Source organism: Callorhinus ursinus, unplaced genomic scaffold, assembly GCF_003265705.2.
Source record: "Callorhinus ursinus isolate GAN/ISIS: 27379988/994484 unplaced genomic scaffold, GSC_fseal_2.0 scaffold2, whole genome shotgun sequence".
Taxonomy (NCBI): Eukaryota; Metazoa; Chordata; class Mammalia; order Carnivora; family Otariidae; genus Callorhinus; species Callorhinus ursinus.
Genome location: NW_027397064.1, coordinates 17345791 through 17370349, shown reverse-complemented (window position 1 = coordinate 17370349; position 24559 = coordinate 17345791). Strand labels below are relative to the sequence as shown.

Sequence of the window (24559 nt, the reverse complement as noted above, 5' to 3'; positions counted from 1 at the left end):
TTCTCAACGGTTCATCCTCAGTGATCCAAACCCAGGCCGTCCCTGGGGAATGAGAACAATGTTTGCTGGTGCTCAGGATGATAATGGAGGGAGGACCCCACTCAACAGACTCTACCCAGAGCTGCTATTCCACGGCGACCACCAGCAGCCCTGAAACGACAACGCTGGGAGGAGGAGGCGGGGCACAGTGGTGGGGAGCCACCTTAGGGGGTGTGGAGGAACAGCTGGGACTCCCAGGTAGTCCAGAAGCTGAGGAATCCGGAGCTCCTGACGAACCCCACCCACCGAGGCCTTGCTGCCCTGCTGGGGCCGGTCACCCCCCCCAGGGTGGGGGGAAGGTGACGTGGGTGGGCGCAGAGTCACCGGCCCTGGGGTAATCCCGGTGCTTCTGGTTCACAGATCTCTAGGCTTGACTCAGCCGTTCTCCTTCATGTCATCATCCCACGGTGCACTGGGCATTCATGAGGACTTCTGGGAGCACAAGCAGGGCAGGGGCAATTAGGGAAGGCTGGAGAAGCCTGTGGAGAAAAGAGAAGGGAAGACAGTGACTACACTGTGCGGGGGAGATTGCCTTTCCAATCTGGGAACCTCGTCTCGCCATCCTCTGCCAAGCAGGTGGAATCTGTGCGAGCCCGTAGCGAGCATGCTACCAGCCAAGAGTCTGAGATGGTGTCATATTTACTGAGATTAGTACTTAGAAGCTCCCCCCTTTCGGCAGTAGTTTTTACTGAGAATGGAAATTCCATGCAACAAAGGTTTATTAACCTGCTTCCTTCCAGTGGAATTCCGAGCCGGCGGGAATTGAGGTGTGAGAGGGCAGGTCAGTCTCCCCCAAGCATCTGAAATCACATCACTGCCCTTGCCTTTACCCAGCCCCTGCCCATCCCTCTTCTGAGGACCTCCATGACCTCAGCTGAGACCAGGACAAAGTGGGGGCCCCACAGTGAGTCCTGACACTTGGAGTTTTCATGGGGCTCCTCAGCAATGAGCTGGGCCACTCCTGTCCTTGCCCCGGTCTGAGATCTGAGAGCCCCAAAAGATCAATGGACTGGTGCTAAGGCCAATGGCCGAGGGCAGAGCCTACCTGTACCAGAGCCAAACCAGCAAATGGGGGTGGGGGAAGATGAAGGCTGGGTCCCCTGGCTCCCTTCATTGGCTTTGGCGTGTGAAAGGTGGCCTGGGAGGGAGGACTCAGATATTCTCAGGCACTGAGGGTGTCCATGCCCGCAGGGCTGAGCACCAGCGCCTGCAGGATGTCGGAGAGCGACACGATGCCCAGGAGATGCTGGCTCTCGTCCACTAGCACCAGCCGGTGTACCTGTGGGTCCGCAAACGGTCCATGAGGGGTCAGAGCCGTGCAGCTACGGCAGCCAGCAAGGCTGGTGCCAAGAATCGGGGGCATCAAAGGAACATAACTGGAGGAGCAAGAGCGTGTCTCCTAGAAACCAGTTAGGGGTGGCTCTGACCACTCTGGGTGATCAACTGTCTGTGGCCCTTAGCACGGGGGCCCCACGGGCAGGACCAGTTGCAGACCAGTGTGGACACCGAGAGCTCGAAATGGCCATGAAACGGGAGGACAGGGTGGGTGCCGTGTGTATAGGGACAGCTGGAGCCGCTCATGAGGACTGGGCTGTATGCGTTGGGGGCGCGTATGCAGGGGTATGGGGTACCTGCTCCCGGGCAATCCGGTCGATGACTTCCCCCAAGCTCTCGTGGGGCTGGCAGCAAATGACTCCCTCCAGACACAGCGTCCTCTGCTTCAGGGCTTCTGCCACACTGATGTCTAGGTCGTTGTAGGTTTGCTGGGCAGCCAGGTGCTGGGGCAGGGGGGGAGGTGCCGTGTGAGTCAGCCCCTCAGCCAGGCTCCAGACCCACACATACTGCCCCCTCTACCCGTGTAAAGGTCCTCTGGTCCACAGATAGCCCTCCACCGATCCTCACACCCACAGCCTCTCCCCATGGCGCCCTCAGTCCCTGTTCCCGCGGATACTTACAATCACATCAAAGCGGGAGTAGAGGCCCACGACCTGTCCTGCAGGGGGCGGGGGGCGGGGAGGAGAGGAACAAAGGGAAGAGGTTCACATCAGGACCAGGATGTTGTGCAAGGGCCGGGGGCGGGCTTTCGGAAGGAATTACTGGACACCCCCCACCCCTCCCCGGGCTACTGGCTTCAAAATGACACATCGGGCTGTCACCACCTGAAGCCACAGGTCACACAGCATCATGGACAGAGAGACAGGTTGATATGCGGCCTGATGTGATGCAACATGAATACATAGTGTCACCTCTGAAATATCCTAGCCTCAAATGGGTAGCCTGAATCTGACCAAGCCTTTAGATCTAATTTCCAGTTTATGGGGAAACCCTGGAATAGAGGAACAATGTTGAGGCCACCTGTAGGAAGCAGAGGCAAATCTGGAGGGGGGACATTCTATAGGACAACCGACCCATGATAATGTCACGGAAATTAAGTGAAGACAGAACTGTTCCACATTAAAAGAAACTTAAGACAAAAGAAGCAAATGCAAGCATGGACCTTAACTGGATCCTGGTTTGTCCAAATCAACTGTAAAAAAAAAGATATTCTCAGGGAAGGTGAGCAAATGAGAATCAGGATCAGATCTTAGATAATATTAATAAATTAGTTAGAGTTTTGTTAGGTGATATGGGAAATATACTGATTTTAAGAGGTGCAGACTGAAGGGGTAGGGGGGAAATGACATGATCTCTGTAATTTAAATTACTTCAGCAAAAAAAGGGGGAAAAAAAAACACAACTGGTTACAGCAATATATTAACAGGAGTTAGTCCAGGTAATGGATAGGTGGATTTCATTATACATTTTTTTCCTACCATTTTCATACATTTGAAATTTTTCATAATCAAAAATAAATCAAAACATTTCTTGGTATCTAGTATCATTACAGCAATTTTAACTTTGAAATGGTTTACAGCCATGGTTCAACCAAAGAAATGTAGTCCCTCTAACCCCTCTTCAGAGTGAGAAAAGGGGAGATCTGTCTGGATCCCATGGCCCATTTTAGGCTGAATTAACATTAAAAGCCCCATCTCTTGTTTCCTCTCACCGCGCTCATTTTATTGCACATATTCCTTTCAAATCATCCCCTGAAGTCAGGGGATGGGTGTTGTTAAGATTTCCATGTCACAAATGAGGAAACGGAAGCACAGAGAGGCTAAGGAATGGCTCTAAGACTCAAAGCAGGCAGATTTCTAGCCCCAACTCTACCCTGGGTCCTGAGCTGATGCCCACAGACCCCTGCCTGCCAGCCCCACTCCTGGGTGCAGTTACCAGCTTCATTGACCACGGGCAGCGCAGACACGCGCCGGTCCACAAAGATGTCCAGTGCCATCAGGATGGGCGCTGTGTCCAGCACCATGGCCAAGTCCCGGAATGTACCGATGCCCAGATCTTGGATGGTGCGGGAGAGGAAGGAGGGCTGGGGCAGCAGGGCGCCCTGGGTGGGTTAGGGACAGGGGGGCATCAGGGTGGAGCAGCACCCTGAGGGCTCCCAGCTGCTCCCTCCCCGGTCCGTTGGGCCAAGGACTGCTTAGCCCCTCAGGGCTCCCTGAGGCTGTGCCCAGGCTCACAAAGATGTGCAGGAACTTGAGCAGCCTCTTGTGTGTGAGGATGTGGAGCACGGTGCCTGAGACCGGGTCCAGGACGGGCAGACGGTGGATCCGATTCTTGATGAGGGCGTAGACAGCTTCAAACAGGCTGCAGAGGTGGGAGCAGTGGGTCTGGGGGAGACACGCCCTACACCCCAGCCCCTGCAAAAGGAGGACAGGGTGAACAGCCTGCCTTGTCCCCTACAGGATGAGCCTATGAGTTCAGAACTGAGGAGCTGGGGAAGCGGACTGCTTGGGGCAAGGAGACGCAGGTGGGTGGCTGGGGACACTTACCTGCTGTTGGGAGAGATGGAGACCAGAGGCTTGAAGGAGCCTTGAAGGTAGATCTCTGTAGGCAAAGCCAGAGTCAGGCTCAGGGAGCTGGCTGCCCTGCCCATCACCTGGCAGCTCCCAGACTGTCTTCCTCCCTCAGGCCCCCTGGGCTCCCTCTGTCCCCTCCCTTGCTCCCTCCAGGAAATCCCCACTGCCCATCCTCCACCCCAGGTGCTTGGCTCCCCGCTCACCCACACACACCCTCAGCCCCTTCTAGGCGCCCCTCTCCACCCCTCTGCAGCCAGCTCACCTCTCCAGGTCTCAATCTTATGTTCTTCAATCTCATAGATCTGGACCTAGAGAACAGACAGGACTCCAGAAGTCAGACATGGGACCCTCGGGACACCAGGCTCCCTGAGCCACCCTCCGTCCCAGCCCAGATGGGAGCCCCCGGGACCCCCAGCCCACTTCTCACCAGTGGGGACCTGTAATAGCGGTGCAGCACCAAGATGAAATCTGTGATGGTCAGCATCCCTGCGGGGTCAGGAGGGGAGGGGAGTCAGCTTGGGGCCTTGTGGTGAGAGGCGGGTTGAGGGGTCGGACCCCCTTCCCCACTCTGCCAGAGGCCGAGGACTGAGACAGCTGTGGGAGCTGCAGAAAGAGGAGAGCTGGGCAGCCCCTCCCATGCCTGAGAAATGGGGGTCGTCCCTTCTATGCTTCCTCTGTCATTTCTCTCCTCCCCCACCTTCTATTCTCCTAATTTCTTCCTCTCCCTTTCCTCTCTTCCTATCTAGCACCTATGACATGGGACCACAGGGGAGTAGAGCTGCAGTGGTCAGCTGGTCACACCTACTCCACACGTGGGGTCTCCCACCCAGCGGCCACAAGACCGGGATCCGATGTTCCCAGTGCCAGCCCCCAGCTTGGCTCAGCCCAAGGGTCCACTCAAGGCCGTGGCACCTCAGAGCTCAGCCCCAGAATCTCCACAAAAGATCTCTTTCTTCCCCTTCCCTACCAGCTCTGCCCCCCACCCCTCCTCACCCACAAAGCTCTGCTTCTTGCTGTCCCACAGAGGTGCCGCCCGGATGCCGTTGGCCACGAGGGCAAAGAAGGCCTTCTTGATCTGAGGGTCAGAGAGAACCGTGAGGGGTGAGTCTCTCCCTGCCTCTCAGTGGCACACTGTCCCCACCAGGGGTCCTTCCCTGGGGCCTTCTCCCAGGGTCTCCTGTACGTGAGCTTCACTGCCTTTCCTAAGTCTTGGCATCCACTGGACGTGTTCCTTGTCAGGCGCATTTGCTCAGAGATAAGGCTGCTGGTGGCCAGAGGCACAGCAGGGACCCCTTCCCCTGGCTTGCCCGGGTGTGGGAAACTCACCCAGCATTTCCACTCGGAAGTCATATGTGGACAGTCACACACAGTATAGATTTTGCTAATCTAAGCATGAGAGGTATACTTATTTATGTAATACTTACAAAATACTTTTCTCTAAATAAATTTGACGGTGACTCATGTGGCCTCATCCTAACTAATACTATCTATACTGCTTATACCTATTCTGGGTGTATTTTTCTAATGCGTATTAAAATAAATGCAAAGCTACTAAAATAAATATATTTGTGCATCTACCACTAGAATCAAATAGCGTGCTGTGGATGGTCCATATGCTGTGCTTCTGGAAACACTGGCCTGCTCTCTGTGATGGTAAGAATGGAATCAGGCATTCCACAGCTTAGCCTAGTGGAAGAGCGGGGACTAGAGCTCCTCCTTATTTTCTGTTACCAAGAGTTCCCTGCTGTTTGTCCTAGGCCACCCTGCTATGTCTTCCACATACTCTGGGGTTTGCAAAGTGCTCCCATTTATCCTGGGTTGTCCCAGGAGTCCTCTGAAGCTTGTAGGGCAAAGCAGGCATTCCTGTCCCCATTTTATTTCATTTTGTATTTATTAAATGATTATTTTTTTTAGTAAACTCTCCACCCAACATGGGGCTCGAACTCATGACCTCAAGATCAAGAGTTGCATGCCCTTCCAACTAAACCAGCCAGGCACCCCCCATCCCTATTTTAGAGACAAGAGAGGTAAAGTGACTGACCCAAGATCCTACAGATACTAAATGGCAGAGCTGGGATGACAATTAGGGAGAGAAGCCCTCCCCGGCCCTGGCCTCCTGGGTGTTCAGAAGGAGTTCTGGAAGGGGACTTGCAGGGGGTGCCCAGCAGGGTGTCCCGGAGGGTGTGAGTGGGGGCTGCAGCCCCTAAGGAGGGAGGTGGGGCAGAGCCATGGCCTCACCTCCAGCGTGGTGTCAAAGATGACCATCTTGGAGCTGGTCGCCATGGCATCGTAGCAGGTGTGCTCTTGCATGAAGTGCATATAGACCTGGGCCCCCGGCTTTTGCAGCTCATCGTCCCAGCCTGGCCTGGGTAACAGCGCCCGCGGGGAGGGACACACGGAAGGTGTCTCTTCCACCAGGCCGAGCTCATACCCCCAGGCTGCGGTGGCTGGGAACTCTATGTCCAGCTCCAGATCATCTGTGCTGGAGCCCACCGCTGAGGCTGCATCGTCAGGGGGGATGATGTCCCACTCTGCGGGTGGGGAGCCCACCCGGGCCAAGGGAGCAGCTTGGGACAAGTGTGTGGCCTTGGGGAATGTGGCCTCCAGCCCGGTGTACTCAGCAGGTGGCCTGGTCTGGGGATCTGTTGGATCTGTTGGAGAGGGAGAGGACAGTAAGTCCATCTTCCAGAGCACTTTCTTATCTGCTGGCTCGGGTCAACCTCGCAGCAGCTTTGGGAAGCCTGGATGCTGTGGCCCCATTTTGCAGGTGAGAAAGCTGAGTCTCAGAGTCACACAGGATAGTGGTTCTGTCCCGAGTTGCACATGCCGGACCCCTGGCTCTGCAACGCAGTTGACTGAAGAGAGACTGAAGCTACAAGATGAGCTTGGGTCCACCTTTGTGCATTGGAGGGATCCAGAGCAGAGTCCCAGCCCCAGGCTCTGCGACATCCCACTGCCCCCACTCCCGACTCCCCAGAACTGGCCTGGGCCTCACCTTCCCCCAGACCCGGCAGCTCCCCTTCCTCCACAGTCTCCTGCCTTGTCCATCTCGAGGCCTTGGCCCCCTGTTTCCCATGGCTTCTCTCTGAGCCAGTGGTCATGGCCGGTGATGGCCATGAAGTGTTCTCTCCTTGTTCTAGGAAGCTCATCTCTGGAAAGGGGAATGGGGCCTGTTTGGTTAATAGGGAGTAATACAACAAAATCAATTAAAATGTTATCAGTAATAATATTTAATATTTGCAAGCTCCCCAAGGGTTTTTCTCCTATATATTTCTCACTCAAACCTCATAGAAATCTTATAAGGGAGGCATTATCACCCTTATTTTACTAAAGAGGGACCTGAGATCAGAGAGGTTAAGCAACTTGCCACAGTTCACACAGCTAGTAAGTGATAAAGTCAGAACTAGGGTCAGAGTCTTCGGACTCTAGATCCCCCCACTTCTTCTGAAAGAGGAAAGAGGAAGTGAGGGACAAAGGAAGAAGAAACAGGAAAAAGAAGGAAAAGGAGAGAGAGACAGAAGCCCGGCTATGAGAGTGGAGGAGATTGGGGGCCCAGAGAGGTGGGAGACAAAGGAAGTGGCCCACCTACCTTGATGTTCAGGTCCCCCAAGGTGGCTCCAGGATGGGTTCTGTGAGGGAGAAGAAGGTCTGAAGGGGTGGGAACATGGCCCACATTCCCAAACCACAGGGAACTCCTTTTCCCACCGCGTGTGTGTATGCGTGTGCATGCACGTGAGCATGCCCGCACACACACGCACCCACCCCCACCCCCTACAAACACACACCCCTACACACTTATATACACTCAGAAAAACACACATTCAACCATTCCCAGATTCACACAGAACCACATACGTCACTTACACGAAGAATACACATACACACAGAGCCCACATGCTCACAGGCGCCCACCTGCGTGCACGTGTGCACACACACACACACACACACAGAAAATCCAGACGGCACATGCACGCGTGTGCGCACACACACACACACAGAGAAAATCCAGATGGCACGTGCACACACACACACACACACACAGAGAAAATCCAGACGGTACGCGCACGCGCGTGCACACACACACACACACACAGAAAATCCAGATGGCACGTGCACACACACACACACACACACACACAGAAAATCCAGACCGCACGTGCACACACACACACACACGCACATTCACACAGTGTGGTGTGCTCTCAGTCCCCTGGCCTCGGCTGCCCCAGCGCCTGTCCCCCGGCACCCCTGTACCTGGTGCAGTGCGTGCTCCATGTGGCCAACCCTGACCAACTGGAGAGCAAGTGCGCAATGCTGGCCACACAGCACTATTCTGGGCCCAGCCGTTGGCGCCCTGCCTTCCCCAGATCGGTTTCTCTCTGACTGGGTGTCAGGCAGCAGGAGGGAGGGCCCCACAGGCTCAGCTGCTCCCGCCCAGAGCCTGGGGCTGGGTGGGGAGGGCGGGGGGGGGCACCTGGCATCTTGAGGCCTGGTCCTGGGCTCCCTCCTGGGTCTTCAAGGACAAACTTGAAGGACCTTGCTATGGGGGAGGCGGCTTGGAGCACTGGGGGGTACTGGGGAGGCACTGGTGGGAGGAGGTGGGCTCTCGGAGTCCTGGGTTCCTTCTCATCTTTGTCAAGTGCCAAAGGAGGGAAAATGGAGGCGAGCTGAGCTCAACATTCTTCCTCGTAGAAACTTCTGTCGTGGGTGGTGCTGGAGTTAGAAAGGGCAAGTTGGAGCCAGCTGGGAGGCTGGGGCCAAGGGGTTTGTGGGAGGTCCCAGGAGAGTGGCCATTGTGTGTCCAGATGTCCCCATCTGAGTCCCAGGAGCCTGTCCCTTTCCCTGCTGGAGGAGTTGGAGTGGGATGGCCGGGAAGGTGGGGAGCTGGGAGAATCACCGCGAAGTTGTGCGGTGGGCTCGAGGGCCCAGGGTGAGAGACATCTGTTTCTACCAGTGGTTCAGAGGTGGGTCTCAGAGTGTGGGAGCCCCGGTCCCAACAGCCCTCTGTGTGTGCTGTCCCTACAACTCCTGGTGCCAACAGGATCCCAGCCCGGCTCTGGTGGCTGCCCACCCCCCTTCCTTGGCATTCCTGGGGCCTGAGTCAGTGTCCAAATCGGGAATGCTGACCCAGCTGCTCTAGCTCCCCTCTCTCTTCCCACCCCTCCTCTCCTTCCAACCTCTTCCATCCCATCTCGGGCCCCAGAATGGACACTCAGTAATGGATTACTGGATTTCTTGCTGAATGTACCGAACACATTTCTCTTCACCCCTCAAAGCCCTTGTCCTGCCTCCAGGGAGGGTGGAGGAGAATGGGTCAGGGAAGGGACTTTGTCTTTCCGTGTGTGTCTTGGGTAGTACTGGGGGTGAGTGCAGCTCTCCTTCTGCAGGATCCCTGTGGCCTATTCCTGTCTTGTCCCAGAGGATGGCTGTCTAAGGCACAGTGAAGGGGATGCCTCAACTGGTGGAAGGATCAAGTGGACCATCCTTGGAGAGACGTGATGCATCAGACCTGGCAGGCCTCTACCCCTGCTTAAGCTCCAGGCCACCTTAACAACCAAGCCAGATACAGAACAGGTGCAGATCACACCATTGCCTTCTCCTGCGATGCTCCATTCCCCTTCTCCCACAGGCCTGTTTCATCTACAGGGCCAGTAGGAGGGCTCTTCTTTAAGACAGTCTTCCCTGATGGCCTCACTCTCACGCACTGGTCTCATAGCGCAGGCTCTGTGTGCCTAACTTAGGGCGCACAGAGCTGACATTTACATAACTATTCACGGGGAAGGTTCTGTATCTCCAAGTAAACAGTGGGCACCTTGATGACCAAAATATTTTGGCTGGATGTGATGGAAAGCCTGTTTTACGGTCAGATGGACCTGATTAAAGTTCATGTTCTGCCATTTGTTTGCCATATGACCTTAAAAAGCATTGCTTGTTTTCTCTGAGCCTGTTTCTACCAATGTAAAATGAGGATGAAAACATTCTGTGGCAGACTGCCAGTTGCCTCCCACCATCTATTTTCCTCTTCTTCTTTTAGTAGTAAAATCACTTGAATGTTAGCTGGAGTGGCTGCCCGTAATAAAGACTCAGATTCCCAATCTTCCTTACAGCTAAATGAGGCCTTGTGACTAGTTTTGGCCAAAGTGATGTGAGTGGAAGGGATGTGAGCAACTTCCAGGTCAGGCCTTAAAAGAAAGAGGCGTGGTTCCTTCTCTTCCTTTTCCCCTTCTGCTGGCTGGAATGTTGATGTGATGGCAGGAGCTAGAGCAGCTATCTTGTACCCAAAGTGGAATGCTGTTAAAGGTTTCAGAGTCCCCCTACTAGCTTTAGACTGTCTACAGACTATTTTATATGAGAGAGAAATAAATTTTCTTGTTTAAGTCATTCTTAAAGTGGGTCTTTGGTACAGCAACCAAACGTGAATCCTAATGAATGCAGAATTAGTATCTGTAAGTGGCACTGCTCTAAAAAGTCCAAAACAAGTGACATTGGTTTAGAGATTGGGCAGCAGATAGCAAAGAAAAGTATTGCATGTTGGTAAGGTGGTGACCATTGTTATATTACAGCAAAACATATGGTGTGGCAGCCATCTATAATGCCTTAATAGAGCCTATAAGTCACAGAAACTGGATGGAAACACTCAGAATGTTAGTGTGTCTGGGCTGTTGCTTACAACTACTAGCAAAGACCTACAGGAGAGGTGCTCTCAGGCTGGTTATAAGAGGTGGTTTGGAAGAGGCAGCCTTCGCCAGCATTGTGCCTCTGGTTCCAAACCTTTCCCAAGCACACTCTGTTCAGCAACAGTGGGAACTGGCCCAGTGGGCAGAATAAGGGAGGCTCCCTTCACAGCCAAGCATATTTTTTCAGATGGCCTCAATAGCCACCAGCATTTTGAGAGAGAATAGAAAGTACACCACGTCCAGAGTATCAGGCACAGAATTTATGGCTCTATGAGACCATTGGCTTTGGTTCCTCAAATATGGAACCAGTCAGAAGCCTTTTAAGATTTTGAGGGTGGGGATGCCTGGGTGGCTCAGTCAACTAAGCGTCTGCCTTTGGCTCAGGTCATGATGCTAGGGTCCTGGGATTGAGCCCCTCATCGGGCTCCTTGCTCAGCAGGGAGCCTGCTTCTCCCTCTCTCTCTGCCGCTCCCCCTGCTTGTGCTCTGTCTCTGTCTCTCTCTCTCTGACAAATAAATAAATAAAATCTTTTTAAAAAAAGATTTTGCGGGTGTTGGGGGTGCCTGGATGACTCAGTTGGTTAAGTGTCTGACCGGCTCAGCTCATGATCTCAGGGTCCTGGGATTGAACCCCCTGTTGGGCTCCTTGCTCAGTGGGGAGTCTGCTTATCCCTCTCCCTCTCCCTCAACCCCTCCCCCGGCTCATGCTCTCTCTGTCTCTCTCTTAAATAAATACATAAAATCTTTTTTTTTTTTTTAAGATTTTGAGGGTGTTGTATTGGCAAAGAAACTACAAACCTGGTCACCAAAAGCTGGTTTGATCAGCCTCCCAGATATGCGCCAGCAGGAAGAGGTCTATAGAAGCTGTAAGGTCTGCAAGGACATGTTCTCTGGGGCAGCCTTAGAGGATCCTGGGTAAGGGATAACTTCCCAGGAGACAACACCAGACTCCACATAGGCTAATGGAAAGGGGAGGTCCTCCCCAGAGAGCAGAACCAGTGGTTGCCAGAGGCATCACCCAAGAACTTACTCCTCTGTGGAGAAGCAGCTTTGCAATTCCTGCCCAACTGGATTTGGTAATTGATAAGATCCAGTGACGGCTAGGTGTTTGCCTTTCTTTCTTGTTCCAAGTGGATTTTTTTCTTTTAAATTTTATGTAAACTCAATTTAGCTAACATATACGGTATTATTAATTTCAGAGGTAGGATTTAGTGATTCATCAGTTGCGTATAACACCTAGTGCTCATTACATCAGGTGCCCTCCTTCATGCCCATCAAGGGTGGGCACATAAGGCTGGCAATGGACCTGTCCACAGAGACCTGGCGGGCCAGAAAGGATGGGCATGATATATTCAACATGCTAAATGGGGAAGAGATGCAGCCAAGAATACTTTATCCAGCAAGGCTGTCATTAAGAAGAGAAGGAGCGATAGAGTTTCCAGGACAAACAAAAACTAAAGGAATTTGTGAACACTAAACCAGTCCTGCAAGAAATATTAAAGGGGACCCTTTGAGCAGAGAGAGAGCCCAAAAGTAACACAGACTAGAAAAGAACAGGGACAGTCTACAGGAACAGTGACTTTACAGGTAATAATACAATGGCACTAAATTCATATCTTTCAATAATTACTCTGAATGTAAATGGACTAAATGCTCCAGTCAAAAGACACAGTATCAGAATGGATTAAAAAACAAGACCCATTAATATGCTGCTTCCAAGAGACTTATTTTAGACTCAAAGACACCTCCAGATGGAAAGTGAGGAAGTGGAGAACAATTGATTGTGCTAATGGACACCAAGAGAAAGCTGGTGTAGTCATCCTATATCAGACCAACTAGATTTTAGACCAAAGACTGTAATAAGAGATGAAGAAGGACACTATATCATAACAAAAACGTCTATCCAAGTGGATGCTTTAACGAGTTTATCCTGTTCCTCCTCCACTGTTGTCTCTACGGAGAGTAAGAGGAGCAGATTATCTGCCTTTTAGTTTACAGGTCACTAGACCATCGGATCCCATCCACACATTGTCCTTCAGAGATCCTGGGCTGGTGCGGTGCCCAGATGCCTCCCTTCCAGGGCTGCTGACTGTGTTCTCTGCTTGGGGTGGCCAGATGGTGGGCTCTGACAGAGCAGTATCTACTCCTTCCTTCTTTTTCCTCTACAACTAACCCCCACAACTTTAGCCAAGTGCAAGATTATATCTCCCAGCTTCCTTTGCAGATAGTATGGCCATGTGACTAAGCTTGGCTAATGGGATCTGAGCATCAGCGTTATACTCAGACTTTAAGAATGACCTTAGAAGGAAGGGGCAGATTGTCTTCTTCCTATTGACTGGAATTCTGATACAATGGTCAGAGCTGGGGCACCGTTTGAACCCAATGGTGGAAGATGCAGGTTGGAAATGACAGAACCTCTCCTGCCCCCTTGTTGGCCTGCCTACCTCTGGGCTGTCATGCTATAAAGAGAAATAAATTTCTGTCTTGCTTAAACCACTGACAAATCGAAGCTTTGCTACAGCAACTGAGCCTCTCTCTAGCGAATGCATTCACATAGTAGGATTGGGGTAGGGTTAGAAATGACAAGTATATGTAATGATCCTTCACATTTATGCAGCGCTTAATACCTACCAGACACTGCAAAACATTCTGTATGCAGTATCTCTTGTAATCCCTCACCACCCTGTGTGGTAAATATTATTATATGTTTTTTATTTAAGTTTGAAATGTTTCATATGTATTAGTATTATTATATACATATGATAAAAATTTTCCAGATGAGAAAATCGAAGCATAAAGAGATTAACTTGATCAAAACCTCAAAGCGAGTGAGATGGAGCTCGGAGTCAAAACCAGTGTTTCTGGACTCCGGTGCCACACTCTTAAGCCCAAAGCTTACTGTAAATAAAGCACAAGCCTGTCATCTAATAGACGCTCAGTAAGTGGTTACTATAATTACTGCCTCGCCACCCGCTTTCAGTCCCCCTAGCCCTCTAGCTACAAGGCTCTGAAGGCAAGCAGGCCCGGGGCGCACTGACCTTCCCCACGAGATACTGGTATCGAGGATGGGGATGGAGGAGGGCTTCAGCTCGGGCAGACCCTAGCACTGCTCAACACTACACCCATAGTGATTTTCCGGAGTAAAAAAAAAAAAAAAAAGGAGCTCTCTGCCCTGCCCCTGCCCTTTGCCTCTCAGAGCTCCCACACTGCTCTTGCTGCCAGGCGAGCCTGACCCATTATCTTTGGCAGGACGAATCAGCAGAAGGTACTGGCTTTGGCTGGGAAATAAATACTCCTTGCGTGTTTGCTTTTAGTCTCTGGTCATGGTATCATATTTCTTGAAACCTTATTTCTTGGCTTGCTCTCAAAACTGGGTGTAATAAGTCCCTGCACCCTGACCCTAGGGTGAATTTGGCTGCCATCTCTGGATAGCTGATTTGCCTGGGATATGGGGTCGGGATCCTGTTTAAGTGTTATTTTTATATCAGAGGGAGAAAAACAGCTCGAGGAGGCCAAGGGGAGTAGCCTGATAAATTCCAAGTGGGGTCTGCTGTACCAGAGTGGTTGGGAGGTTGTGGGAGCAGCCTTCAGGTCAGTCACCTGAACACTCCAGCTTTCATCCTGTCTGTGTGTGGCTGAAATCTATGTCCATGTCCCAAAGACCTGGATAGAACCAGCACCACATTAAGGCAATTTATTCTGCCCCAAGGGCCCTGTTCCTGAGTGTTTTTTCTGTGAGCTGTTGGAGACTGAAGTGGACAGATGGTGCTTGTGGATACCCAGTGTCCACTTACCCCTCTTTTGGCAATCCCCCAAGTTTTCCTTCAGGAAACCACAATTCCTCCCATCTCAAAACTCATAGTTTTCAGATGGGCTTAACTCTGTGTTCCAGGAAATATACCTCTGATGCAGACTTGGCTAATCAGCACATCGCATTCCCCTAGCCACAGCGAAAGAAAGGGACATTGACCGAATTAGTCCAATAGGGGTAAATCTTGGAACCTCTGTTGGAGTGAATAGGAGCATGCTTCCACTGGATTTGGAGCTGAGGATGTAAGTGTGGAGGTTCTGCTACCATGCAGTGTGGAACTGCCTGAGAATGAAGGAAAAATAAAGGGCCAAAGAACCATGATATGATAAGAAAGATCAGGTTCTCCTGATATATACTGAACCCCTGGATCAAACTGTACCTGAAGACCTACCACTGGGTTTTTCAGTTACATTAACCAATAGAATTTTTCTTTTAAGAGAGAGAGAGGGGGGATGCTTGGGTGACTCAGTCAGTTAAGTGTCTGCCTTCGGCTCAGGTCATGATCCCAGAGTCTTGGGATGGAGCCCTGAATTGGGCTCCCTGCTCAGTGGGGAGTCTGCTTCTCCCTCTCCCTCTGCCTGCCACTCCCCCTGTTTGTGTTCTCTCTCTCTCTATCTGTCAAATAAATAAAGTCTTAAAAAAAGAGAGAGTGTGTGTGTGAGTGGGGGAGGGGAGGGGGAGAGGGGCAGAGGGAGATGGAGAGAGAGAATCCCAAGCATGCTCCATGCCCATCAAGGAGCCCAATGCAGGGCTTGATCTCACGACTCCGAGATCATGACCTGAGCCAAAATCAAGAGTCGGAGGCTCAACAGACTGAGCCACCCAGGCGCCCCGAATCTTTATTTTAAATGCAGTTTGAATTGTCTTCTGTCACCTGTAACTGAAAGAGTTCTGATACCAGAGTTAACAAAGAAACAAGATCTCAACACCTTCAGAAGCTTCTGGGAATGATGTTCAGTCACTGCACTTTCCCAAGAAAAAGTGCACATTTGAAAAAGCAATTAGAGTAAATCAAAAGGTACTTGAAGAAAATACAGTAAAGGAGGAATTGGAATGGAACAAGGTTAATGAAGGAAGTTTTCCTAAAGAAGGCGAGTTTGGATACAGAAATGATCATGATGACAATAGCAACTATTTACTGAACCCTAACTATGTGCTTGACATCAGGCTAAGCAGTTTAGATGTGTGGCACAATAATATGTTGAAATAGTAGCCACATTGAAGGGTACTTTCTTCTACCTGATAGACCTTTTCTCACTCAGGCTTGGTGTGTCCTTGTTTATTGCCTCAGGGAATAAATGATATAGCGCAAAGAAAAGCATCTTCTGACTTTTAAGTTTCACGTGAGGTCTTCTGGGAGGAAAGGGAATAACTTTGGCTTAAACAAAAATTTGGGAATTTTGATAGGCTAGGTGATTCAGAAAACATATCCCACCAAAAACAACTCAAAATGCTGGATAAAATATAAAGAGCAGCTTCTTTAAAGCTCTGAAAAGACAAGATAATAAAGAACTTACTAGATCCAGGGGCGCCTGGGTGGCTCAGTTGGTTGGGTGTCTGCCTTTGGCTCAGGTCATGATCCCGGGGTCTTGGGATCGATCCCTGCGTCGGGCTCCCTGCTGAGTGGGGAGCCTGCTTCTCCCTCTCCCTCTGCCTACCATTCCCCCTTCTTGTACTCTCTCTGTGTGTCAAATAAAAAATAAAATATCTTAAAAAAAAAAGAACTTACTAGGTCCAATTGAAAGGAAAACAGGGGTACACAGTGAAGTTAGTGAAAAGAGAAGGAGCTCTGTTCCAGGGCATCTGCCAATTCTAGCAAGAGCCATGTGTGACAAGGGGAGCCCAGGACCCCCACAAGCTGGGAGGATGAGAGGCAATCCCATCTATAAAAAACTGGGATCTCGAAGGACAACACCCTCAGAGTAAGTGTAATCCAGAAGCAAACTAGCTCTTACATAGATTTACAGACAAGGTTTTCCTCAACTGACTCGTTCAGAGAGTGTCAAACCTTGAACTTGGTTTAAGGTGTTACTAAATCAGTAATGACCCTAGGTGGTTGGCAGGAGCAAACACAAATGTTCTCTGGAGAAAGTTAGCTCCTTCAAAGTGACAAATTATTCCAATAATACCCAGCACATAGTTGAAAATAATGAGATACACTAAGAATTGTAAGAACCGGCAGAAAAGACAGATAGCAGGAATAAGCCCATAAAAACTTCAGAAACTGGAATTATCAGACACTTCGTATACGAGAATGTGCTCATTATGTTTAATGAAATATGAGACAGTTTAAAAAAGTATGGAGCAAATAGGAAACTAAAAAAAGCAGCATAACATATTATTTTTAAAAGCAAAGAGAACTTCTAGGGGCGCCTGGATGGTGAAGTTGGTTAAGCGGCTGACTCTTGGTTTCAGCTCGGGTCATGATCTCGGGGTCATGGGACTGAGCCCCAAGGCAGGCTCCACACTCAGTGTGGAGTCTGCTTGGGACTCTCTCTCCCTCTGCCCCTCCCCCCTCAAATAAATAGATGCAATATTTTTTTTAAAAAGCAGACAGAATTTCTAGAAATGAAAAACACATAAGTGAAAATAAAAACTTAATAAATGTACTTAACAACAGATTAAGTGCAGCTGAAGAGAAAATTGAATGTCAAGTCAGAAGAACTTACCTATAATATGTATAATACAGAAAGTTAAAAAATATGTAAAATAGATATGAAAGAGATTAAGAGACATAGAGGTTAATGCCGAAAAGTCTAAAGCATATTTAAATAGAGTCTCAGAAGAAGAATGGAGAGAGAATGGGGTAGAAGCACTATTTGAAGAGATTGCTTGATATTTTCTGGAACTGGTGAACAAATAACAATCCCCAGATTCAAGAAACCTATGAATCCCCAGGAGGACAAATGAAAGAAACTCACACATAGAAACGTCATAGCAAAAATTGCAGAAAACCAAAGACAAAGAGAGAAAAAAATTGAAAGTAACGGAGGAAAAAAAAATCATTGTTGATCCTTGAAAAACATGGGGGTGAGGGGCGCTGACTTCCTGTGCAGTTGAAAATCTGAGTGTAACTTGTGACTCCCCAAAACTTTACGAATAGCCTACTGTTGACTGGAAACCTTACTCACAACATAAACAGTCAACTAACACATATTTTGTATGTCATATTTATTATATACTGTATCCTTACAATAATACCTAACTTTTCTTGATTTTTTTCAATATTTCTAGGCTATGTGGTTTGTCTGTGAGTTTTTCAAAAATTGTCATAAATCTCCAAAAAATTGTCCAATATATTTATTTAAAAAAATTCACAAGCAATCAAACCTACACAGTTTAAACCCATGTTGTCAAGGGTCAACTATACTTTCAAAGAAATGATGGTCTGACAGCTAACTTCTCAATAGAAAAGGGAAACCCAGGAATAGTAGAATATCTTCAGTGTGCTGAAAGAAAGCAACTTCCAACTTATAATGTTACACAAAAAGAAAATTTACCAAGAAGACAAAAACTGTATTTTATGACAAACAAAAACAGGTGGCTCATCACTTCAGTAAAGGAAATTTCCAGAGAACATGCTTCAGAAAGAAAGTGATCCTACATAGTAGATCTGAGACTTAAGAAGGTATAAACAACAAGGAAAGTGGTAAAAATGTAGACATATGTAAATTAATCATAAGTGCAAAAAAAGAGATAATGGTTGTAATGTCCTGTGGGGTTAGAATGAAAATACTACCAACCATGACATATAAATCAAAGGTGGTGAAAAATGGAGTGTTTAAAGCGTTTGAAAATCCTTGCATTATCTGGGAAGAGGAAAAGATTTGGGGTTTTGATTAACTTTAGATTTTGATATATTAATCATGAGTGCTGTAATGTCTAGAAAAGGCACTAAAAGAATATAAACGGGGTTAATAAATAAAAAGGGAAGAAATTGAGAGAAAAAAGAATCAACAGAACAGGCAGGACAAACAAAAAGCACAAAACAGTTAGGAGAATAAATATGAGTTAGATTAAGACTTTCTTGGCCCCAAGAGGAGACAGAGGATCTCTTGGTTTGGCAAGAGTCAGAGGAGAAGCAAGAGTGAGCAGATGTGGGTTCTTAAGGAAGGAAGGCTCTGCCCTCTGCCCCCTCCCCTGGCTGGTTTGTGGGATCTTGAGAGCAGAGACGGTCTGTGCTTCCTGATAGAATCCAGAGTAGGAAGGGTTACACGGTGTATGTGGGGAGACAGGACCTTATAGTGCTCCCCCAAACCCAGCAGAGTAAGGGAGCAGCAGAATGATCTTAGCACCCAAGAGCAATGCAAGAGGAGACCAAGCTTTTGAAAATCATATAACGTTTCCTATGATCCAGCATAGCATCCACACAGCGAGAATGTTTATTGTGTGCCCATGGGTGGGACAGAAGTGGAGAGAGAGAGAGAGAGAGAGAGCTGATGGGAATGAGGAACAGCACAACAGTGATCTGTATGGCCCGTCAACTAAGGACCAGATGGTTTGATGGATGCCTTAGTGGATGCTAGGTGGAAAGATGACGCCTGAGGACCAAATACCTATTCTCACACCCCGAAGCTCAGCCTTACATAAATACATGGGGATTTAGACACAACCCCAGGGGTGCTGAGGAGACTCTGATTAATGGAGATTAAGTTTCTCAGAGGGCAGGCTGTATCAGTCAGGATGATTTCAGACACAAGTAATAGAAAACTCAATTCAAAGTGGCTTAAGCAGGGGCGCCTGGGTGGCTCAGATGGTTGAGCCTCAGTTTCCTCAACAGTTATCTGGGGATAATTATCAAAAGACTCGATGTAGCAGGACGCCTGGGTGGCTCAGTCGGTTAAGCGTCTGCCTTCAGCTCAGGTCATGATCCCAGGGTCCTGGGATCGAGCCCCTTCATTGGGCTCCCTCCTCAGCGGGGAGCCTGCTTCTCTCCCTCCCTCTACTGCTCCCCCTGCTTGTGCTCTCTCTGTCTCTTTCAATCTGTCAAATAAATAAATAAAATCTTTTTTAAAAAAAAACCAAATTGGTTTAAACAAGATGGAGGCCTATCAATTTGCTTAACCAGTTGATTGATTCTGGTTGATTTAATCCAGTGGCCTTGATGTATTTTTCCCTTGATTCTCTTCCCTTCCTCCTTCGGTGCCAGCTTCACATACAAAGGAAGCAGCAACAGTTCTGAGTCCCTTATCCATGCCTAACAACATCCAGAAGAAAAGACACCATTTTTTCCCTGTACTTTCTTCTAAGAGGTGGAAACATCTTCCAAAAGCCCTTGGAAAATTTCTCTTTGTATCTCATTAGCCCAAGCTAAGCCATGAGCTCATCCCAGAACCAGTCTCCATCACTGATAGAATACACCTGACTGAGATTAATCAGGGCTCATCCTTGGCTGAGGTCAATTCTCCCAGCTACGTGGCCACCACAAAATAAGGAGGAATGGAATGGCTATTCTAGAACAACTGTAACTGTAGTCCTCCCCGCTGGCTGCCCAATAACCACACATACACTCCGTGGTATGTTAACAACTTCAGAAACGCATGTGTCTAAATGCAATGCACTCATGCCCTTCTGAAAAAGTACCACCCACACTTCATCCAGTGGCAAACCTGGGATTTCTGGGAGATGTGCCCGCCTCTCCATCATGTTGGAAATGTGCACCTGGATTTAAAAGAAAATGGGTCGGGGAATGAGGTGAGTGCTTCTCACGGTGTGAGCTTGGAAAACTCTGACTCTAGTGTCCACATGTATGAAATGAGAATAATAATGTCTGCTATGCAGGTTATGATGTTGATTTCAATTAAAATAGTGACAAAAATAAACCAGCGAGAGCTGTGTATATTCATATCCCAGCTGCTGATCCCTAATAAATGTGTCACATTTGCAGCTGATATGCCAAAATTCTGCAGCTCAAGGTGATACCCTTTTGATTAGCAAAAAGACCTGTTATTTTCCCCTGGGACTAACCCTTCCCCACCAATTCCTTCTAGGAGTTTGAACACGTTCTGCACATAGTTAGAGTTATCATGCTGGGTTGCAGTTCCATCATCGTGCTGCCCTCTGCACGGTCATCCTTCTCTTTGTTGACTAAGGCCACCCCACTGGCACCCCGCCCCCTGTGCCATTTCTTTACTCCTCCGACCACAGACCTCTGTGGCTTCTGTCCTTCTCTTTGGCCAACAGAGACTTTCCATCTACTTCTTCACATTAGCTATTTCAAAACCCCAGCTGCTGGCCCCAAGTAATACTCTTCATTCCCTTGCATCACAGCCTTCTCCTTCCAGAACCTCAGGGGATGGAGGGGATACTAGATTATGGTCATGTGTGGCCTCACTTCCTGCCTAGAGTCACAGCATCCTCCAACATCTTGACTCTGCTGCCCTCTACCAGATTTCTTTCACACACAGTGATTTATCTCAGGGACCCATTAGTGATCTCATTCTCTCTCTCTCTCTCTCTCTGTTCCTCCCCCAGTCTTATCTTCTTCAGAAAACCCCAGTCCAACAACTGTACATGTTTATATGACAATAATAGGCCAGGTTCAAGTTCTCTCTTACAGGGCCCCTGGGTAGCATGTAAACTCGAGTGGGTATCTTATCTAAAATACCATAGTTTATCTAGAAGCCACAGAGAAACTTTGAGAAGAGTCTGGGTCTCAATAGAGCTCCTGCTCTTCCCAGCCAAGAGAAGTTGCCACACTAGCCATGTGAGTATCAGCAAATCACTTACTTTCTTTGACCCTGGATTTCCACATCCCTGTAAAGGCTAAAGCAGTGTTGAGAGGGAAACATATAGCACTAAATACGCATGTGAAAACGGGGGAGGAAAAAGATGGGAAAGATATTTTAGTGATATAGAAAGATATCCAGGACCCTGCTAAATGGAAAAAGCAAGATGCAGCAGTGTACATAATATACTACCTTTTGTATGTGAAAGAGGGACTAGAATATTTATATGCTTGATTCTGCACAAAGAAACACCAATGGGATTACATGAAATGATAAAAGTGGTTACCCATAAATAATACATTAAAAGAATCACATACCATGATCAAGTGGAGTTTATTCCAGGGATGCAAGGATGACGGTTCAACATCCATAAATCAGTCATTGTGATACACCACATTAACAAAATGAAGGATAGAAATCACGTGATCATTTTAATAGATGCAGAAAAACCATTTGACAAAATTTAACATCTATTTATAATAAAAATTCTCAACAAAGCTGGTTTGGAAAGAATATACCTTAACATAATAAAGATCATATATGACAAGCTCACAGCTAACATATTCAGTGATGAAAAGCTAAAACCTTTTCTTTAAAGATCAGGAACAAGACAAGGATGCCACTCTCACCTACTTTATTCAACATAATACTAGACGTCCTCGCCAGAGCAATTAAGCAAGAAGAAGAAATAAAAGGCATCCAAATTGGAAAGGAAGAAGTAAAACTATCACTATTTGCAGGAAGCATGATTTCATATGTAGGAACCTAAACCCTAAAGACATCATCAAAAAAACTGTTAGAAGTAGTGAGTGGATTCAGTAAAATCGCAGGATACAAAATCAATACACAAAAATCTGTTGTGTTTCTATACAGTAATAATGAGCTATCAGAAAGAGAAACTAAGAAGAGAATCTCATTTACAATTGCATCAAAAATAATAAAATACTTAGAAATAAATTAACCAAGGAGATGAAGGGCCTATATACTGAAAACTACAAGACATTAATGAAAGAAACTGAAGAGACATAAATAAATAGAAAGATATTCTGTATTCATGGATTGGGAGGATCAATATTGCTAAATTATCTATACTACTCAAAAGAAATCTATAGATTCACTGAAATCTGTACCAAAATCCCAATGGCCTTTCTCACAGAAATAGGACAAATTATCTTAAAATTTGTATGAAACCACACACACACACACAAAACCCAAATAGTCGAGGCAATTGAGAAAGAACAAAGCTGGAGGCATCACACTACCTGATTTCAAACAATATTCCAAAGCTATAGTAATTAAATCAGTATGGTATCAGTATTAAAACTGACATGTGGATCAATGGAAAAGACTAGAAAGTCCAGAGATAAACCCACATATATAAGGTCAACTGATTTACAAAAAAAAAAAAAAAAAAAGAGCCAAAATGTACAATGGAGGAAGGACAGTCTCTTCAATAAACGGTGTTGGGAAAACTGAAGCCACATGCAAAAGAATGAAACTGGACCCCTATCTCACACCATACACAAAAATTAACTCGAAATGGACTAAAGATTTGAATGTAAGACCTGAAATCATAACGTTTCTAGGAGAAAACGTAGGTCGTATGCTCTTTGACATGGGTCTTGGTGATTTTTTTTATACTGACACCAAAAGCAAAATCAAAAATGACTAAGTGGGACTACATCAGATTAAAAAGCTTCTGCACAGCAAAGGAAATTATTAACAAAATGAAAAAGCAACCTACCAAATGGGAGAAAATAATTGCAAATTATATATCCAATGAGGTGCTAATATCCAAAGTATATAAAGAACTCATACAACTCAATAGCAAAAACACAAACAATCCAATATTTAAAAATGGGCGGAAAATCTGAGTAGGCATTTTTCCAAAGAAGACATTGAGTTGGCCAATGTGAAAAGATGCTCAACATCACTCGTCATCAGGGAAATGCAAATCAAAACCATGCTGAGCTATCACCGCACACCTGTTAGAATAGCTATCATCAAAAAGACAAGAAATAACAAGTGCTGGCGAGGATGTGGAGAAAAACTGTCTGTGGGAATGTAAACTGTGCAGCCACTGTGGAAAACACTATGGAATAAAAAATGGAATTACCCTGTGATCCAGCAATTCTAGAAAACAAAAACACTCACTCGAAAAGATAATATGCACCCCCATGTTCATTGCAGCATTATTCACAATGGCTAAGACATGGAAACAACTTAAGTGTCTGTCGATGGATGAACAGATAAAGAAATATGAAATATATATATATGGAATATTATTTGGGTTTTTAAAAAAGATTTACTTATTTATTTTAGAAAGAGAGAGAGAGCACACATGAGCGGGGGAGGGCAGAGGGAGAGGGAGAGAGAATCTCAAGCAGACTCCCCGCTGAACTGGGAGCCCAACTTGGGGCTCAATCCCACAACCCTGAGATTAAGACCTGAGCTGAAACCAAGAGTTGGACGCTCAACCGACTGAGCCACCCAGCCGCCCCTAATTCAATTTTTTTAAAAAAAGAATTTTTGCCATTTAAGACAACATGGAAGGACTTTGAGGGCACTATGCTAAGTGAAATAAGTCAAAGACAAATACCGTATAATCTGTCTTATATGTGGAATCTAAAACAAACCAAAACTGAACTCGTGGTTACAGAGAACAGACTGGTGACTGCAGAGGTGGGGCGGGGGCGGGGGAAGGGGGAGAAATGGGTGAAGGGAATCAAAAGGTAAAAAAAAAAAAGTAGTTACTCATAGGGTTTGGCAGAAGTTGGGCAGGGGGATGGGGTAGATGAGAGCAGGGTGGGAATAAGATTTCTCCATGTATACTTTGTTACATTGCCCTGATTTTTTGAATCTTATGTCACCCATTCAAAATATCAAAATGTTTTTTTTCTTTTCAAGTTTTTATTTAAATTCCAGTTGGTTAACATACAGTGTAATATTGGTTTCAGCAAAATGTTTTTGTTTTTAAAAAATGTAAAGCAGAAAGATAAAAACTTACAAAAATGGTCCATAATCTTCCCACGGGATAATCCCTGTTGACATTTAAAAAAATAATACAAAGCACGTTGTTTGAAAACTCCCAATTTTATATACAGAGGTATAAAATCGAAAAGTAAGCCTTCCTTTTCCCGTTGTCCCAAAGGTAACCCCTGTTAACAGCTCCTTGGTTTCTTTCTAGAAGCTTACCCATTTATAGTATTTATCCTGGTGCTCCATTCTTGTCTGCTTCATGAACTGCACGTCTTGCCCCTGTCACTATATATGGAGAGCTTATATTTTATGGTATTTGCTGTAATATAGGTTATTTTCCTATTGGTGGACATTTTAGGTTTCTAGGTTTGTTTGTTTGTTTTTTCTTTACTATTACCAGTAACGCGCTGTCTTGTTT

General features: G+C 47.1%; 1 protein-coding gene across 1 annotated transcript; it reads right to left on the bottom strand.

Annotated features, from left to right (window-relative positions):
• Nucleotides 1-1201: 1201 nt before the first annotated feature.
• PRKAG3 (protein kinase AMP-activated non-catalytic subunit gamma 3) lies at nucleotides 1202-7588 on the bottom strand. The gene is made up of 12 exons (XM_025886991.2): nucleotides 7537-7588; nucleotides 6943-7098; nucleotides 6186-6589; nucleotides 4941-5022; nucleotides 4375-4433; nucleotides 4210-4255; nucleotides 3921-3975; nucleotides 3609-3735; nucleotides 3310-3475; nucleotides 1995-2032; nucleotides 1671-1817; nucleotides 1202-1318 (listed from the first exon to the last, which is right to left on the bottom strand). Exons 2-12 carry the CDS (start codon nucleotides 7094-7096, stop codon nucleotides 1202-1204), a joined length of 1395 nt encoding a protein of 464 aa, XP_025742776.1. The 5' UTR covers nucleotides 7097-7098; nucleotides 7537-7588.
• Nucleotides 7589-24559: the final 16971 nt, after the last annotated feature.